This window comes from Phocoena sinus, chromosome 2 (genome assembly GCF_008692025.1).
Source record: "Phocoena sinus isolate mPhoSin1 chromosome 2, mPhoSin1.pri, whole genome shotgun sequence".
Taxonomy (NCBI): Eukaryota; Metazoa; Chordata; class Mammalia; order Artiodactyla; family Phocoenidae; genus Phocoena; species Phocoena sinus.
In genome coordinates this window covers 136,421,386-136,441,629 of record NC_045764.1, presented here as the reverse complement: position 1 = coordinate 136,441,629, position 20,244 = coordinate 136,421,386, and the positions used below count along the sequence as shown (strand labels likewise).

The window sequence follows — 20,244 nt, the reverse complement described above, 5'->3', positions numbered from 1 at the left end:
TTACCATTTCACAAGATAAAATCCTTAAATTCTTCCTTATTTCTTGTGTTACCAAAGGGGGGAAATAATTCAAGCATTACGTACAAGTTCTTTGCCCAAACTGGTGTTAATGTTGAACAAATGAAAAGTAGAGAATGGACTTGAGGACACGGGGAGGGGGAAGGGTAAGCTGGGATGAAGTGAGAGAGTAGCACTGATATATATACGCTACCAAATATAAAATAGACAGCTAGTGGTAAGCAGCTGCATAGCACAGGGAGATCAGCTCGGTGCTTTGTGACCACCTAGAGGGGTGGGATAGGGAGGGTGGGATAAGGAGGGTGGGAGGGAGAGCAAGAAGGAGGGGAAATGGGGATATATGTACACATACAGCTGATACATTCCCTTTGTTATACAGCAGAAACTAACACAACATTGTGAAGCAATTATACTCCAATAAAGAAGTTTAAAAAAAAACAGACAAAAATTTAAAAAAAGTACAAATGTAATAAGAATTTATTGCAGTTACACCCATTTCACAATGGGCATACTTCACATGTAGTCATATTTTATCTCCTGCCTTCAGAATCATTTCACCAAACTGCAGATCAAATCTAGTGGTAATAAGGGTCAGGAAGGACATAATATTTTATTGAACAGAACGAAGTTACCGTGAGAGATCATTCCTTTTCCTCGTCTTATATATCTTTTTAGTTCAAGAAATATTTTAGCCATTATGGTCTTTGTCAAAATTTTAAAATATATTCTTTAAAAACGAGAGAACCAACAGCAGTCTACCTTCTGTTCCAATACAATGATGGATTTTAAGAAGGTATGGCCCAGACTTAAGATTTTGTGGCTAATTATGACATACAAACCAACCAATGAACAGTTTTGTATTTTGATCCAGTCAGAAAGCTTATTGAAGAAAGAAAAAGCACACAAAGACATTCATTATTCAATACCTTGAAAATCTTTCTATGTGCTTCCCTCAACTACCATGTGCCCAAAGCCTGTCTTTCTCTCCATATGGCCGTGTCTTCCTTTAATCCTAAACGAGCCTATTTGCTGGAGGTTTAGCAGGAGAGGCTGACCACCCATTCTTAAATACTGGGCCCTATTGGTTCATTTCCTGGCCAGGCCTACTCTACCAAGGTGATAATGGCTTAAGCATCATTGTGTTAATTTCACAGCATGGAATATGGTCCTAGTAGTTAGAACTAGCAAACAGGAATCCCATTCAGCTGTTAAACCCAGGAAAATGGTAAATCCTTCATGAGTATAAACGTAGTTTATGCCATCAGTCTAATCTGAAGGGTAGTCATTAGAAGAACATGTTTGCTTTTGTCTCCCATGGAATAAAAGTCCCAGAGATTGTTGCTAGCCGTGGCTTTCGCAATAAAATCCTTCATTTCTCATTGTTCTGCCAAAGCTGATTAGAGTAGAAGATCATCTGTGTGGGTTAAATGCTGTGCTCTTTTACTCTACACAGAGCACCAGGCTTAACATATATTCCCTTTCAGAGCATCCACAGAATTACTTAACCATCTAGAAAATAATGTTGGCATTTTTCTCTTGACAGTCAGATGGGCTGCATTTAAAAGATGTGAAGGAAGGACCTAGAAAATGGAATCACTGCAAGAGTCTTATCTACAAAAGTGTCTTCTAGCAATTTCCTCTCTGGGCTCAGGGCTCCTGGATTACCTTTTAAATTTTTACCTTATGTAGGAGACTGTTTCATGGCAAATGAAACTTATGGATTAGTTGACCAGAAGATGTCATCTTTGAAGGTCTCTGTGTATGTTTAAAGTATTTTATTACATCTATTTCCATTATGTTTCTCTAGTTTGATGGCAAAATGAGGGAATAAAGTAGAAAAAGTTACTACTATTATTGTTAACTTTTTGTACTGATACTTTATTTGCCTAACAAAAATCAGAGTAATGGACTTTTCTATCACTGCTTTAGACACTGAGTTGTAAAGAACTGAGGGTTTTCTAGCCTTGTAATCCTGTTCACAAGGTAGTAAATTATTGGAGGCTTGCTGAAAAGTAAACATAAAAGTCAAAGCATATCATTTTTCAGCACTTCTTTTGATGAAATGCTGATATCATTTGTGAACAGGAATTTCACACATTTTCTTTTCTGACCTGGCCTTTGAAAAGGTAGCATTAATTTGTCACATAGCAAGTGGTGCAATGCTGCCTGAAATCTTTTTTGGACCAAGATGAAATATAAATAAATACATTTAAGAATATGGTGCAGTAATGTAGATAATTGTGCATAATTTTTTGCCATTTTATATATTACCCACATTTTGCCTTATAAATAAAATATGAATAGCTGCACCACTGTCTTTTCAGTTCATACATTTTTGGTATACTTTCTGAATGCTAGAGTCACTATTGGATCATTTAATTCAATACATTTAAAATAATGTCCCAATCCAAAAAACTTTAGACTGCAGCAAAGGGCTTTCTTTCTAGAAATTTGACATTGAATTCTGTTTCCATTTAGGTATTAATTCAAACCTTGGATCACTTCTTCTATTTTATTCTATTCTTGCCTGGATTATGGAAATGAGAGTAGCACTGATTTCAGCATTTGAGATTAGGATTCTTCAAATCTGCCAAATCTTGCCAGTCCACCCTGCTAAGTCAGCCCCAGGCAGGCTGCAGAGTGTGCTCCCACATGTGGTTTGGGGACAAGGATGAGCTCAGCAAGCCCAGTCTATTTATTAGATTGATAGAACATACGGATCTCCCATTTCATTGCATTGCTCCTTGGTTTTTAGCAAAGTAATTTAATTTTTATAATTGGCAAAGCAATACAGTAATTTACCTGTCCCAGCGAGTATGCTTAGTGAACTTAGTGAACTCTCACCTAGCCTTCCTGTATTAGGAGGATATTGAAAGAGACAAGCTATCTACTGCTGTATCCAAAGGCTACTTGTGATAATTTACTGCAGTTATAGAGATACTTATGTTTTTACTTGGATTCTAAGGAAGCTTTATTCAAATACCCATTTTTCTGGACCAGATACCATAAAGCTTCCTACACAAGTTTACATCACTCTAAGCAAAATTAAAATGTGAAAAATCAGCATTTATACAGCAGCTTGGGAACACAGAAACTCTCTTCTGTGATCACACTTCATCACTTCCTACCCTTCCCACTGAATCATCAGGGCTTCAGGCTGTTTGCCGGCACTCGGGCCACACACAGCCCTTGCCATTCTCCCAGCGCGTTAGTTCCCAAAGGTCTTCACTCTTGTCATTCCCAGCCTGAGCCCAAGGTTGTTCATTTCAATTCTGTCCTTTTGGATCTTTGACTCCTCTAACCATGCCAGTTCACAAATCTGGGCCAGCCCCACAATCCACAGATCAGAACACTCAACCTTTAACCCTGTTGACTGGATCCACAGAGATCCTTGACTTTAACCAAACCCTCTTTACTTCCTGGAAGCCCTTTTATTAATTTCTTTTTGAGTCCTACTGTATTTTTCTAGATCAGCGCTATCCAATAGAAATATAATGTGAACCACATATGTAAGTAAAAATTTTCTAGTGGTCACATTAAAAAGTAAAAAGAGGGCTTCCCTGGTGGTGCAGTGGTTAAGAATCCGCCTGCCAATGCAGGAGACATGGGTTCGAGCCCTGGTCCGGGAAGATACCGCATGCCGCGGAGCAACTAAGCCCGTGTGCCACAACTACTGAGCCTGTGCTCTAGAGCCCAAGAGGCACAACTACTGAGCCCACGTGCCACAGCTACTGAAGCGCGTGTACCTAGAGCCTGTGCTTCACAACAAGAGAAGCCAGCGCAACAAGCAGCCCAAGCACCACAACAAAGAGTAACCCCCGCTTGCCGCAACTAGAGAAAAGCCCACGCACAGCAACGAAGACCCAATGCAGCTAAAAATAAATAAATAAATAAATTTAAAAAAATAAGTAAAAAGAAACAGGTAGAATTACTTTTGATAATACACTGTATTTAATCCAGCATATCTAGAGTATTAGCCTTTCAACAACAGAAAATCAATATAAAAAGCATTAATGAGATACTTCTTTATGTCCTTTTTTGTACTAAGTCTGAAATCTGACATGTACTTTACTCTTGCAATATGTTTTAATTGAGACTAGCCACATTGCAAGTGCTCAGTAGCTACTGTGACTCATCACTACTATATTGAACAACGCAGGTCTGGACCTCTCCTAATCTCTTCAAGCCCTACCCCTATTCTCCTCAGTCTCAGGGGACCTCATGACTCATTTTCCAGGGAAAACTTGAATAAATCTACCCCAAGCCACTTGATATTATACCCTATCCACCTCAACATATATCTGTAGCCACACCAATACTTTGACAAAATGTTCCTCCATCCTTCCCCACCCTGTCATTCTTCTTCCTTCTTTGAAAAGAAAGAGCTGTGACTGATCCCATCCTTTCCCCACCTTCTCTGAGACTTTGCTCAAACAAATATCTTCTCTTTCCGGGGATCTTCACTCCTTCCTTTTCACTAACATTCCCAGGTTTGCTCAGCCTTAAGATTTGCTTGTTGCTACTCCCAAAACTACCATTTTCTTTACCATCTTCTTTATTACTTTGAACTTCCCACCACTGACCCAAACCTTTACAGTAGGGCTTCCATCCTCACCAGCACCTAACACCACTCTCCCCCCAGTTCTGAGTGACTCCCCAGTCTTCAAAACCAGTGGTCCTTTCTCATTTCTCATTTCCTTCATTGCATCTACTGCATTCCACACTGTAGCCTACCCCTTCTGAAAGTTTCCTTCTTCTTTACTGCCAACCCCTTTCTTCTGGAAGTTTCCTTCTTCTTGACTGCCCTAACCAACACTCTTGTGGGACCCTTTCTAATACCCAGACGGGACTCCTTTTACAGCTTTACTCAATCCTTTGAATCCTTAACTATGGTTCATCCCTTATTGCATCCGTTAGTTTCTCCTCTCTTGGGGGTTTCCTCTACTTTCACGGCTTCAATCATCATTTCTACTCAGAATACACCCAAATGTAAATATTCAGCCCTCTTAGCTAAATGCCAGTCCTGTACTTCCAATTCTCTACTGTACATATCCATCTGAATATCACATGGATATTACTGTCCGTTTTAACTCAGGGCTACTGTGACAAAGCCTATAAAAAGAAATCATTTTATTTCCAAGCCTCTAAAAAATTAATAAGTATTGTGTGTAATTGTCAGTTACATCTCATTTGTGATCCCTGTCCCATCTCTGCCCCAGGCTGTGTCAAGATGCCCTGCTTGATGTCATCACAGCAGAACCTGGAGGTATAAAAACGAGTGTTAGCTTTTTCTCAAACCAGTTCTCCCTCAGATTTCCTATTTTTGTCAGTGATACTAATCACTCTGTCACCCAGCTTTGAAATGTTGCTTTCACCCCTAATTAGTTGTTCCTCCTTCCTCCCACAGCTAATTAGTCACCATTCTTGTCAACTAATCCTTCATAATATTTCTCTGTATCCACCCCATCTCCTTAACAAATTGTTAGCCACATTATCAAACCATCCCACAACCTCTTTCATCAATTCCAGTACTGTCCCTTCTTTGAACTCAACTTTTGCCACGTCTGACAACACAAGGTATATTGGCATTGATGCAGCATTTAAAAAAAAAAAAGAATGTTCAGTCTTCCCGTCTAGATCTTAAGTTAACATAAAAGCAGGAACAAAATGTTATGACCTCTTCATTCCTGTGCTTACTAAATAAACAGATGACCAATAACTGTTTACTATTGATAATGACTTGATTGCCCTTACAAAAAAAAATCACTATAAATATCTAGCTCTGGAAGCAGATTGAAATATAATCAAGTTGCCCCAAATTAATTTTGCATAGTTTGGGGGACAGTTAACATTCAACCACATAACATGAGAGAGGCAACTGGCTTTTTTTTTGTTTTTGTTTTGCGGTACGCGGGCCTCTCACTGTTGTGGCCTCTTCTGCTGCGGAGCACAGGCTCCGGATGCGCAGGCTCAGTGGCCATGGCTCACGGGCCCAGCCGCTCCGCGGCATGTGGGATCTTCCCGGACCGGGGCACAAACCCGCGTCCCCTGCATCAGCAGGCGGACTCTCAACCACTGCGCCACCAGGGAAGCCCGGCAACTGTTTTCTGAAAAAAGCATCAAACTTGGGGTTTGATCTTGTTTCTCCTATTAAATAGTCAGTATGCGAGTTTCTTAACTTCTAGTTTCCTTGCCTGTTACACACTTGTGTAATGGAGTTATTGTGAGGTTTAAATGAACTAATATCTGAAAGTGCTTTGAACATTTCAGAATCTGTGTAAATAGAGAATCATGTCACAAAGTACCCAGAATCAACATCCATTGATGTTTTAAGATACAACTTTTGTTAACTTCCCAATTAGAAACCTCCAGCAATTTTATCAAGTTGATTGAAAGACCTGTTGTGTAATTACCCTACACCAAACTAACGTTACTTAGTTAACAGTTATGTTCTATGCCCACAGCTTCTTCTAGTGAAGCCCCTACCTGGTGCCTGCCATTCTTGGGCTGTTTGAACAGGGGTCCAAAGATTCAGAAGGTTTTTTCTAGAGGCCACATCATTTTTAACAGGTGTTATGCAATTTGTTAAGTGGGGATTCACTTGAAAATAGCAAATTCTGTCTCCTCTTTGCCTGAAAACTACTTGCAGTGTCTCCGTGCCCCTTTACATCATCTCAGGGGTGGGTAAGCCTACCATCCCTAGCACTGTGTACCCCCGTAGCACAGATCATGCTGTCTTATAATGTGTTTATTTCTAAATGTGTCTGCCATGGGAATCTGTGGGCATCATAAAACAGAAGATTACAATTTATTTATTTACATATGTTTTCTTTTTTAAACAATTCATTTATTTTGATATACCTGGCACTTAGCACAAAGCATGGCACTTAGTACTTGCTCAGTAAATACTGAATAAATGAGCAAATGTGGAAGAGGTAACACTGCGGGTAATGGTGATGTTTTAGTCTCCTTTTTATTCTCCTTCCCCACTCCCCTACGCTTAACAGAATAAATACTAAGAGGCTCCTAGCCCATGGGGGCCTTTAGGCCTGCTGGTCTAGACTTAGGCCTAGGCTTACCTCAATTTGTTGTCTCCAGAGCCACTCACACCCAGGGGGAAGCAAGGCTTCTGTGGAGATCCCTTCTTCTCCCACTCCTGTCATCTACCCTCAGGGGCCCAGGGGTTTCTTGTGTCATGTCTTCCCAAAGATTACTCTTCTCTGCCTGAAAAGAAAGAAACCATTTGTTACTTGCCTAATTGAAGAATAAATTTGCGTACATTCTTCAGCAAGTCTTCTATGCTTTTTTCATAATCTAGTGACTGGAATATTTAAAATATTTCCATTTTGTATCATATTTGAAGCACTATGGCTTTATTCTTTTGAATTTAATTTTTTGTTTCTGAGTTGAAAGAGGCAAATAACTGAATGATAGGTGTGATGTAGATTTTAAAGCTTGTATTCCAGATTTTTTAAGTCACAAAAATGTAAGTGAACAAATCATATGATTACAAAATGGTTTAATCCAAATTCCAGGTATTCTTGAGAAAGCTACTAACCCTTCAGTTTTGCTCATTTTAGAGGCAGACCATATCTCTATTCAGAAGCCTTTGGCATTAGCTGGGGTCTCCCAGACCTGCTGCCATGCTTCTGAAGGTTCCACTTCTCCAGAACCTCTGTTTTCCTTGTTGCTGCCCCTTGTCAGCAGCAGGGGCATGTGTACGACTGATGTGCTCATCTACGGGCCACCATTGAGACATTGAATTGTAAGCAGGGCATCAAGATGCGTACAATCAATGCCATCCAAAAGAAGAGAACAGGTACTTCACAGAGTCCTCTGAATTTTCAATCTTGTTTCAAAGTCACATAATTAAGGCCACTGTACAGATGTAGCCCACTGAGATTCACTCAGAGAGATATTGTCACTGGAGGTTCAACAGCCTATTCTTATCTGTGAATTTACTGATTGACCTCAGGGATAGAAAAGATTCTTCCAAAGCAAAATGGGATGACAGTAAGTGCCCTGGGAATAGTGCTGTGTCTATTCATCTGTGTTTAGGAATCCAAAAGCTGGTGAGAACCTGTAGTAACTGTGGCTTTGCAGAAGGGGCTGCAACAGCTCCCCCAGTGGTACTGCCAGTGTTAACTGGTGTGTGTATGTGTGTCTCCTCCCTACAGCTATTGACCTGCTGTACTGGAGGGACATCAAGCAGACGGGGATAGTGTTTGGGAGCTTCCTGCTGCTACTCTTCTCCCTGACCCAGTTCAGCGTTGTGAGTGTCGTGGCCTACCTGGCCCTTGCTGCGCTCTCAGCCACCATCAGTTTCCGCATCTACAAGTCTGTTTTACAAGCTGTGCAGAAAACCGACGAGGGTCACCCTTTCAAGTGAGTGCCCCCACCAGACCAGCCCTTGCCCCACCTCTCATGTGGCTCTTTCGTCTGCCTCTATTTCAGCTCCTGTGCACTATGGGTTGTGCTTCTCTGACACCTAACAGGCCTCATAGAGTCTCCTTTAATGTTCTCTCTCTTTTAATACCTAATGTTTCTGTTAAATTTCTAAAACAAACTCATTTATCTCTATTCTAACCCTTACTGATTTATTAGTAGTAATAAAGTAACCCTTTATTACCACTAATTAAATATTTATCTTTAATTTAAATTTATATAATTTATATAATATAAATTCTTGTGTGTTAATTTGTAAAATGTGAAAACATTATATTTAATATTAATTTTATATTATTACTACTAATAATCATAATTCATTATATGTATACAATGTTTTATAGTTTGAAGTGTTTCAACAATTATTCCTCCCAACTCTCTGAAGAAGGCAGAACATTATAATCCCTATTCACAGATGGAAAAACAGAGGTTCTAAGAAGTAAAGTGACTTACCCAAAATCACATGGCAGTAAATAGCACAGGGCCAGGACTGGAGTGTTTGGATTTTTATTTCTCTGCTCTTTCCAGAAGTTTAAAATCAAAGGGCCAAACTTCTGAGGGATGCAAGGTTCGTGAACAGTATTATGCACCCTCTTCCATATTTTTATACAGGGGAAGTCTAACTAGAATGAACACTGAAGAGGAGGATTTTTTTAAGGCAGTGTATTAAGAGGATATATGAAATGTGGCAGAGGGAGATGTTAGCACTTCCAGCTGCATGCTCCCCAACTCCACCCCAATTTAGTTGTGAGTATAGCTTGTAAGCCCCAGGTATTTTAGCACTGACTGTCAGAGTCACCCCCTCACCTGGTGCTGGCCCCAGAGTGCAGGCCCCACTACAGGTGTCCTCACCTCCTGGAACTGACGGATATTTCTGCATCCTGAATGAGACCTGTAGATACTGCTGCATGATGGCTTCTGAGCCAGCCCCAGTAATTCACTGGGGATGCCTCTGAATCCTTCCTGGCTCACCCTCACCAGTCAGCTGAATCAAGGCGTCAGGGCACCAGGTTCTTAAAAGAGGGAAAAGACTCCTGTGTTATGGGGCCTTGTTGACAAAAGGGAAAATGCCATGTTTCAGACTTCTCTTCCCAGCCTCTGGTTCCTGGCCTCAGTGTCAAACACAGTTACAGTCTGTTCTTTCTCGCCCTTGGGATGTATTTGGCCTTCTTCTAATGCAGAGTTAATGGGTTTTCTGGGCCATAACTTGGTTACACATGTTCCCATCCCAAAAGTGGGAAGAATGGAGAAGTGGAGTGTCATTTTACCAGGGTGAACACTATGCCTACTTCAGTGACCCTAGCCTGTGACCAGTATCCACATTGTTAGAGTCCTGCCCTGCCCCAGCCCCTATCCTTAGCCATCTGAGAGAGGCTGGTTTCTGCCATGTTCTTGGATCCAAGCCTGTCAAGTTACACTGAGAACTCATCTCTCACTTCTCTTATTTCTTCTGTAACTACCCAGTTGTAGGACCAAGAGTCCAACTGTAATTAGCTCAACTACTTTATCTTCCATTAGGAGACATTTAAAATGTAAAACACCCCTTTGGCTGAATTGTTTTTATCAGCAAAAGGAATATATAACTCAGTACATTTTGAATCAAAACATATTATCTAGACAAATCAGTTTTTCTATTTTTTTCTAAAAAGCCAAGCATATAAACATAAATTCTCTAAAACTCAAGCCAAATTCTGTTTTACTCTTTTCTTCTCAATCCTCAGAGTTAGGTGAGCACTTTAAAAACTCTAGAAATATCCTAAAAATAGACAACATCGTAGAGTGGGGGAAGGAGAGAGAGAGGATGGGCCTGGGGAAGGGGGGAAATGGCCAAAACAGGAGGATGGATTGATTTTTATATACTTGAAGAGTTTATCTACCCAAGAGTTCAAATTAACCATTTGAACAAACGGAAAATGCAACTACTAAAAATACCACTCTTACTAGAACCAGTAAGCATTTTAATATGGTGCAGCTCACTTGCATTTTCAGAGTTCTCTAGATAAAACCTGAAAGTACTTTCCAGAATTTAAATGTGAAATCTTAGAGTTTTGATGACAGATAATAATTGGCAGCTAGGATTTTCAGATATCTCAGTTATTTAAAAAGACAATTCATCTTCATGCAGCCAAGAAGAAAGGAAGACTTTCACAATTGCCTGGTGGGCCAGAGATATACAGAGAATTCAGCAAATGAGCTGGTTTGGATTGACTTTCCTCTGTTCTCAGCCAGTTGCTCTGAATTATCAGCTCACACTGTAATGTTGCCTATGGGAGACAGAAGCAGTCAGAGTGCCCCACTAAGTGCCGTGATTCCTGTGTTCCCCAATGCACCGGCTGTGTGTGTGTGTGGTGCCCTGTAGCCTTCTGGCTGGCATGAATCCTTCAGGATGACCGGGCTGTTATCCTCAGGGTTGGAAAAGGAAAACTTCGCTGTTTCAGGATTCCCTTTGATGGAGTTCTCTGTGGGGGTCCTTTGTTGACAGGGCCTACTTGGAGCTTGAGATCACGCTGTCTCAGGAGCAGATTCAGAAGTACACAGACTGCCTGCAATTCTATGTGAACAACACGCTTAAAGAACTGAGGAGGCTCTTCCTTGTCCAGGACCTGGTGGATTCCTTAAAAGTACGATTGCTTAAGGCGTTCCGTTTGACGGTCTTGGTTTTATTTTCCCTAACAGTGTAACATTATAAACTGCGACACAATGGAGAATAAAATAACAAGTGCTAATTATATTCTAGAGTCAGAAAATCTCCAGCTGTACAGTACCATGGAGCTCATCCAGTCTAATCCCCTCATTTTACAGATGCTGGAACTATGGTTCAGAGAGATTAAGATACTTGCCTGAGGTTGCCAAGTGAGTCACTGATAGAGCTGGGATCAAACCCAGGTCACACAGCTTCTAGTTCTGTACTTTTTACAATATCCCAGGTTGCTTCTCCTTACCATTTTCAATTCCTCAATTTCCTAAAATTATCTTAAAAATTAAAATCTAGTTTAGGGAATGTAAAAAATATATATGCTTTTTCTTTGAAATGCTGGACTCTGCTAATAATAAGACATGTGGGCTGTGAGACTGAACCCCTGAGGGTAGAGGACCTTGGGCACTTGGGTGTTATTCCTGGTGCCATCATTGAACTCATCAGGTTTCTTTGAACAAGCTGCTATGACCACCCCGTGGCTTACATGTAAAACCAATGTCAATCAATCATGATTCAACAGGGCCATGAGCAGAGGGGTGGGAGCCCAGGCAAGGATGTTTTGAGTTCCCCATTCCCCCAGAGCACTTTGTACACACCAGGGAGGGGTCTCCCATGGGCTGCTCCATAACTGAGGAAGAAAGAGCAGAAGGAAAGTGAGTGATGAGGCCTTAACCCTCAAGGCGCTTTACTGGAATAACGTCTTGGCAGGTAAGACTAAAAAAGAGATAGCAGGGAGATTTTAATTACTTACCGTAGGGCTTTTAAGGTGACATTTCTCTTGACATTTGTAATGTAAAAATTGTGGGCTAGAATGGGGATCAGCAAACCTTATCTATAGAGGGCCATATAGTAAATATTTAAGGCTTTGCAGGTTACACAGTCTTTGTTGCAGCTACTCAACTTTGCCATTATAGCAGGAAAGCAGCCAAAGACAATATGTAAATGAATGACTGTGGCTGTGTGCTAATAAAACATTGTTTATGAATACTGAAAATTGAATTTCATATCATTTTCACATATCACAAAATGTTACTCCTGTTTTGATTTTCTTTGACTATTACAAAATGTAAAATCCATTCTTAACTTGTGGGCCCATACAAAAACAGGCAATGGCCAGTTTGCTGACCCCTGCCCTAGATTATTTTCATTGAGTCCTTCAAATCTTACAACAAAGAGATCCAAAGGGTTCGGAGAGAAGTAAAGACAGGATCCTCTTTCAGTAATTCTGTGATGAGCTTTAAATGCTCTTACATTTTCTGTTGAAACCATGATGTAGTTTGCCTCAAGTTTTAATCTAAAGAAGTCAATGAAATGAGACTCTTATCTGTCACGATGGTTTTAGAAGCTCTGATCATCATTTCATTCTTTAGTTTGCAGTCCTGATGTGGCTCCTGACTTACGTTGGCGCTCTCTTCAATGGCTTGACCCTGCTGCTCATGGGTAAGGACAGACAAGTGTGTTATGTCTCCCCTCACACGTTCTGTGAGCATAAAGCTTCCTAGGCTGTTAGCTGTTAGCTTGCTTGGATGGATTCCTAGCAACAAATGCCAGATTCTCTGAGTCCAGAGCATTTCCCCGACCATCATAGTTCAGTTAAAGAGTATAATATATATTACATAGTAATAATGAATTTCTTAATCTGAAGTTTTCTTCAACTGTAACTGGTTTTATTTGGCTTCAAATATATATCTGCTTCAATGGCATTTATGTGTAGAAGTTCATTTTCTTCTTAGGAGGTCATTCCCTCATTCCAGGAATAATGACTTAATATCCGTGAAGGCTTCAGCATATTTTTGTTTTCCTTATGAACTAGTCCTGCCATCTTTTAGCTAGAATGCTGGCTACTGCAAATAATGTCATAATATCACATGACTATATAAAAATGTATCTATAAGCTTATTCTTACTGACAACTCTCAATTTTAATACTATATTTGTTTTTCATCCCAGCTGTGGTTTCAATGTTTACTCTACCTGTAGTGTATGTTAAGCACCAGGTAAGTTCTATGTAGTGTCAAACATTCATGTTAAGTTTTGACCTTGTGAACCTTGGATGTACTCATGATTTCTTCCTCTTTGTAGGCACAGATTGACCAATATCTGGGACTTGTGAGGACTCACATAAATGCTGTTGTGGCAAAGTAAGTTACATAGTGCAATTTATAAAAAGGAGAGACCACCTTAGGCAGGCGTTTGACTGGATTAGATAGGAATAATAAAAGGATAAGAAAATAATAGGTTGATTTATGATCATTCACTTATTTGAGGCTTATATTCACACCCTTCCCAATTATATTATTTCGTAAATTAAGTATGAATTTTAAAACTTCCAATTAAAGAAAACTTTCAGTGGTTTATTTCAGGTATAATGAAATGAATTTTAATGAATGAATGATATTAAGCTCTATCTGGGCACTGGCTCATGTCCAGGAATAAGATGGGTTGGAGGAAAGAAAGAAGCCTGATTCAGGAAAGTGAAATTAATTTATAACAGTTTGATCAAAATAAAAACAATTAAGTTAACATTTTCAATTTTTAAACAGTAAATATCACTAACTTTTTAAACCATTGAAATTACTTTTAAAACTTTTTTTTTTTTTTTTTTTTCGCGGTACGCGGGCCTCTCACTGCTGCGGCCTCTCCCACTGCGGAGCACAGGCTCCGGACGCACAGGCTCAGCGACCATGGCTCACGGGCCCACCCGCTCCGCGGCATGTGGGATCTTCCTGGACCAGGGCACGAACCCGTGTCCCCTGCATCGGCAGGCAGACTCTCAACCACTGCGCCACCAGGGAAGCCCAAAACTTTTTTTAATCTTTAGAACTTTTGTTACATTTTAAATTACACCATTTCAACTCAACAAGTGTGTGTGTTTGCTTATTTTATTAACAGCATTGCTTTCCAAACCTGAATCTTAAATAGACTCTACTTTATGGCTACTTTATATATTAGGAGATAAAGATTCCAGTTATAAGTACCTACAGTTAATATGGTCATTAACTTAGTAGTTTTCCTTAATTCTTAAATTAGTGTTTTTAGATATGTCTTCATCTAAAATGATAGTTTTTATGTTGTCCTTATTACTCAAGATTTTGTTTTAATCAAAAGCTGACCTAGGCTTCAACTACAAATACATGTCTCAAAAAACTAGACTTTCTCTCTAGTAATCTTAGAATCATGTGGCTAGACCTAGGTGATGGTCAGAATTCAAGGAAAGTATTTTACATAGTAAAAGCTGTATAAAACAAATAAGAAAAAACAAGCAATTTAAAGTTCCTCTGCTATTTGATTTGCATATCATCAGTTACAGTTACAGTTCTCTCCTGAAGTATATAAAGATTTTTGTTTTTTACTGTGTATTGTTTATATTCTTCCTCTTAAATTCATGGTGAATTTGGATCTGTATCAGATCTGTAGCACATTTCAAAATGCCTGAAATTATCAACTTGGACACAAATGCAACTAATACCTAATGAAAGTCAACAAATTGAGGATATTCGTTACTTTGTACTAAGAAATGGCAGCATGGTATAATGTGAAACTTGGTGTTTACTAAACCTGGGGAGCCTGTTAAAAATATGAATTCCCAAACTGTACAACAGACTTATGGAAATAGAACTCCTAGAATAAGGGTCCTGTAATCTATGTTTTAATGAACTCCGTAGGTGCCTTTTTGGCAGTTAGAACTGTGTTTAGGAACTACAGCAAAGAACACCAGAATAGGAGCTTGGAAACTGGAAGATAGAAGCTTCACTGCTCAGTCATCCAATACTTAGTTTGAGGATCTTGAACAAATCACATCTCTTAATTTTTTATTTGACTGATTGGTTGCTTCCAAAAAAATACATACTTATTATTTTATTGGAACTACATGTAACAGGCACAGAGTATAAAGAGGAATGAGATGATCCTATCCTAGCAGAGCTCTCAGCCTTTAGGTGCAGACAAAACTGTAAAGAAATAACTATAAGACAGTATAAGGATGACAATAGAGTTGCATAAAATATTAAAATGAGGGAGATAAGGAAACTACTGGTCTTACCTGGAGGGGATAACGGAGAGCTACTAAAATGAGGGCCCTTGCCAGCATGGTCAGGTTCTGCTGCAGACTTCTCTCTGGGTCCTCACATGGCAGAAGTGGAAGGAAGCTAAGAACAAAAAGAGAAACTGGGGAAGTTACGTAGTTCTTGTTATCAGAAATGAGGAAACAGCAGTTCTTCAAAAGAATCTATTTTGCCTGACACTAAATTTTGAAGGAGATTTCTTGGTGGGATCTTACATCTAAGGCTCCTTCAACCTCTGAAATTCTGATTCCATGCTAGAATAACTCCACCAAAAGAACTCACACCCTTTTAGTGAAACGGTTAAGAACATGATCTCTGGAATCAGACTAGTCTGAGTCCATTTCTGGCATTTTTCAGCTATATAAGTTCATTATGCATGTTATTTGACTCCCTGAGCTTGTTTCCTTATCTATACATTGAAAAGATAACATCTATAAACTACTCTTACTTGGACATAGGAAGCACTCAATAAATATTCAATGATCATGATCATGATCCTCCTCCTCCTACCGCTTAGAGATCAGTTCCCGAGAGGTGTGCAGGACAGTCCCAGACTGGGTCAGGAGACCTTGGTGCCCCTCCCTTCTCTATACTGAGTGGATGATGAACCTGTCCAGGTCATTTAACCTTCCTGTGTCTCAGTTTTCCAGCTCTGAAGGCTGACAAATTTAAAAGGTAAAATAAACATTTTAGAGGAAATTAAAGCTTTAAATAACTGAAAACTTAATAAGAAATCTGCCTCAAGTGAATACAACTCTCCATGTCCAGGTGAGTTATATTCTAGGATGGTAGAATAGTCTAAAATTGGGCAGGAGCTGTCCTGATTTTCAAATGAGAAAAACAGATTCTAGAAATTACCTTTTGATGAATCGAATGCCTACTTTCAAGCAAAGTTCCAGAATGAATTAGTAAAAATGTAGGTAAATACTCAGATCTTTCTGTGATCACTAAACTGAGGGATCATACAGCCTGCTCTAGCCAGCAAGAATTTGGATTTCAGTAGGAGTACTAGAAAAGTCTTCCTGGTGTCCTTGAGGAGAAAATGGAGATGTACGGTCCAGGTGATAGCACAACTGGTAGAGTTCTAGAAGGTTGAAATAGTAGACCCTAGGGATGTTCATTAATCCATCAAATACCCGTCTGGGCAACGTGTAGTAATGTGACAGAGGGCTCTGCCCTTGACTCCACGACTTTCCATCTCCGTATTTCACATGACTATGTGAAGACAAATCAAATATACTCATCAGAGTTCTAGGTGACACATAGCTTAGAGCAAAATCACATTCAGAAGACCGCAAAACTCAATATTCAAAATGAATCAAGTGATCTTGAGTAATGTAGAATTGTGAACTGAAATTAATAAAATGAAACTGACAGGGAAAGCAAAGTTCTATATTTAGGAAAGTCAACTTTGCAAATATAGAATGGGAAGAAGGGAAGATGAGATAGGGTACAACAGTAGCTGTGTAAAAAATACCCGAGGGGGTTTAATTGATGAATTGATCACAGCCAAATATGAGTCAATAATGTACTGAGGCATATTTTTAAAAATCTATGCAAGTTTAGATGTTATTAATAGAAGTATAAATCAAAATCAAAAGAGGCCATAGTTGTTTCATATTCCATATTGTCATTCCATATCTGTGTTAAATTTCAGAGTCTGACATATTAAGAGCTGCAGTTATATACTGGAGTAATGTCAGAAAGATGACCGGGTATTGAACTATTGGAAATCTGACAGTAATGGCAAGTGACAGCCCAGCTTCACAGGGGATGATTACTCTGGAAAAGAGATAACTTTAACCTCTTTTTTTTTGCGGTACGCGGGCCTCTCACTGTTGTGGCCTCTCCCGTTACGGAGCACAGGCCCCGGATGCGCAGGCTCAGCGGCCATGGCTCACGGGCCTAGCCGCTCCGCGGCATGTGGGATCTTCCCGGACTGGGGCACGAACCCATGTCCCCTGTGTAGGCAGGTGGACGCTCAGCCACTGCGCCACCAGGGAAACCCAAGAGATAACTTTAAAAGAACACAATAGCTATCCTCAAATATTTGGAGGTCTAACATTGTGAAAGAAGTAGTCTTCCTTTTTTTCTCTAACGAACTGTGAATGGAAAGTCCAGAAGGTCTGAGATTTGAATGAAACGTGAGGGAAAACCGTACCAATTAGAGTTGTTCAACAATGAAACCATTCGCCCCATGAAACAGTGAGCTCACTGACACTCATTCAGGTATTCACATAAAAGTTAGTTGACCATTGTTACAAATGTGGTAAAAAGGACTTCCACAATGGGAGAAGAGTAGAATTAGTTAACACCTAGTCTACTGTGGTATTCCAAAGCATTTCAAAACTAAAACATATATCTTGAACGATTTTTTTCTAATTTTTGAATTTTATTTTATTTTTATACAGCAGGTTCTTATTAGTTATCTATTTTATACATATTAGTGTATACATGTCAATCCCAATCTCCCAATTCATCCCACTACCACCACCACCCCTGCCACTTTCCCCCCTTGGTGTCCATACATTTGTTCTCTACATCTGTGTCTCTATTTCTGCCCTGTAAACTGGCTCATCTGAACCATTTTTCTAGGTTCCACATATATGCATTAGTGTACGATATTTGTTTTTCTCTTTCTGACTTACTTTGTATGACAGTCTCTAGATCCATCCACGTCTCTACAAATGACCCAATTTCGTTCCTTTTTATGGCTGAGTAATATTCCACTGTATATATGTACCACATCTTCTTTATCCATTTGTCTGTCGATGGGCTTTAGGTTGCTTCCATGACCTGGCCATTGTGAACAGTGCTGCAGTGAACATTGGGGTGCATGTGTCTTTTTGAATTATGGTTTTCTCTGGGTATATGCCCAGTAGTGGGATTACTGGGTCATATGGTAGTTCTATTTTTAGGTTTTAAGGGAACCTCCATACTGTTCTCCATAGTGGCTGTATCAATTTACATTCTCACCAACAGAGCAAGAGGGTTCCCATTTCTCCACACCCTCTCCAGCATTTGTTGTTTGCAGATTTTCTGATGATGCCCATTCTAATTGGTGTGAGGTGATACCTCATTGAGTTTTGATTTTCATTTCTCTAATAATTAGTGATGTTGAGCAGCTTTTCATGTGCTTCTTGGCCATCTATATTTCTTCTTTGGAGAAACGTCTGTTTAGGTCTTCTGCCCATTTTTGGATTCAGTTGTTTGTTTTTTTAATATTGAGCTACAAGAGCTGTTTATATATATTTTGAAGATAAATCATTTGTCTGTTGATTTACTTGCAAATATTTTCTCCCATTCTGAGGGTTGTCTTTTCATCTTGTTTATGGTTTCCTTTGCTGTGCAAAAGCTTTGAAGTTTCATTAGGTCCCATTTGTTTATTTTTGTTTTTATTTCCATTACTCTAGGAGATGGATCAAAAAAAGATCTTGCTGTGATTTATGTCAAAGAGTGTTCTTCCTATGTTTTCCTCTGAGAGTTCTATAGTGTCCAGTCTCACATTTAGGTCTCGAATCCATTTTGAGTTTATTTTTGTGTATGGTGTTAGGGAGTGTTCTAATTTCATTCTTTTACATGTAGCTGTCCAGTTTTCCCAGCACCACTTATTGAATAGACTGTCTTTTCTCCATTATATATCCTTGCTTCCTTTGTCATAGATTAGTTGACCATAGGTGCGTGGGTTTATCTCTGGGCTTTCTATCCTGTTCAATTGATCTATGTTTCTGTTTTTGTGCCAGTACAATATTGTCTCAATTACTGTAGCTTTCTAGTACAGTCTGAAGTCAGGGAGTCTGATTCCTCCTGCTCCGTTTTTTTCCCTCAAGACTGCTTTGGCTATTTGGGGTCTTTTGTGTCTCCATATAAATTTTAAGATTTTTTGTTCTAGTTCTGTAAAAAAAATGCCACTGGTAATTTCATAGGGATTGCACTGAATCTGTAGATTGCTTTGGGTAGTATAGTCATTTTCACAATATTGATTCTTCCAATCCAAGAACATGGTATATCTCTCCATCTGTTTGTGTCATCTTTGATTTCTTTCATCAGTGTCTTATAGTTTTCTGAGTACAGGTCTTTTACCTCCTTTGGTAAGTTTATCCCTAGGTATTTTATCTTTTCGTTGCAATGGTGAATGGGATTGTTTCCTTAATTTCTCTTTCAGATCTTTTGTTGGTAGTGTATAGGGATGCAAGAGATTTCTGTGCATTAATTTTGTATCCTGCAGCGTTACCAAATTCATTGATTAGCTCTAGTAGTTTTCTCGTGGCATCTTTAGGATTCTCTATGTATAGTATCGTGTCATCTGCAAACAGTGACAGTTTTACTTCTTCTTTCCAATTGGTATTCCTTTTATTTCTTTTTCCTCTCTGATTGCCGTGGCTAGGACTTCCAAAACCATGTTGAATAATAGTGGCAGGAATGCACATCCTTGTCTTGTTCCTGATCTTAGAGGAAATGCTTTCAGTTTTTCACCATTGAGAATGATGTTTGCTGTGGGTTTGTCATATGGCCTTTATTATGTTGAGGTAGGTTCCCTCTATGCCCACTTTCTGGAGAGTTTTTATCATAAATGGGTGTTGAATTTTGTCAAAAGCTTTTTCTGCATCTGTTGAGATGATCATATGGTTTTTATTCTTCAATTTGTTAATATGGTGTATCACATTGATTGATTTGCATATACTGAAGAATCCTTGCATCCCTGGGATAAATCCCACTTGATCATGGTGTGTGATCCTTTTAATGTGTATTGGATTCTGTTTGCTAGTATTTTGTTGAGGATTTTTGCATCTATATTCATCAGTAATATTGCTCTGTAATTTTCTTTTTTTTTGTAGTATCTTTGTCTGGTTTTGGTATCAGGGTGATGGTAGCCTCATAGAATGAATTTGGGAGTGTTCCTTCCTCTGCAATTTTTTTGGAGAGTTTGAGAAGGATGGGTGTTAGCTCTTCTCTAAAAGTTTGATGGAATCACCTGTGAAGCCATCTGGTCCTGGATGTCTGTTTGTTGTAAGATTTT

The 20,244-nt window shown here is 39.3% G+C and overlaps 1 protein-coding gene across 2 annotated transcripts in view; it reads left to right on the top strand.

The window, feature by feature from the left end:
* Positions 1-20,244, top strand: part of RTN1 (reticulon 1) — a 239,513-nt gene that overhangs the window by 212,764 nt on the left and 6,505 nt on the right. For both annotated transcript variants that reach the window (XM_032624721.1, XM_032624720.1), the window contains exons 4-8: positions 8,196-8,403; positions 10,946-11,084; positions 12,532-12,601; positions 13,111-13,157; positions 13,243-13,301. In XM_032624721.1, the coding sequence (XP_032480612.1) occupies positions 8,196-8,403; positions 10,946-11,084; positions 12,532-12,601; positions 13,111-13,157; positions 13,243-13,301 (523 nt within the window). The remainder of the gene's footprint in view (positions 1-8,195; positions 8,404-10,945; positions 11,085-12,531; positions 12,602-13,110; positions 13,158-13,242; positions 13,302-20,244) is intronic.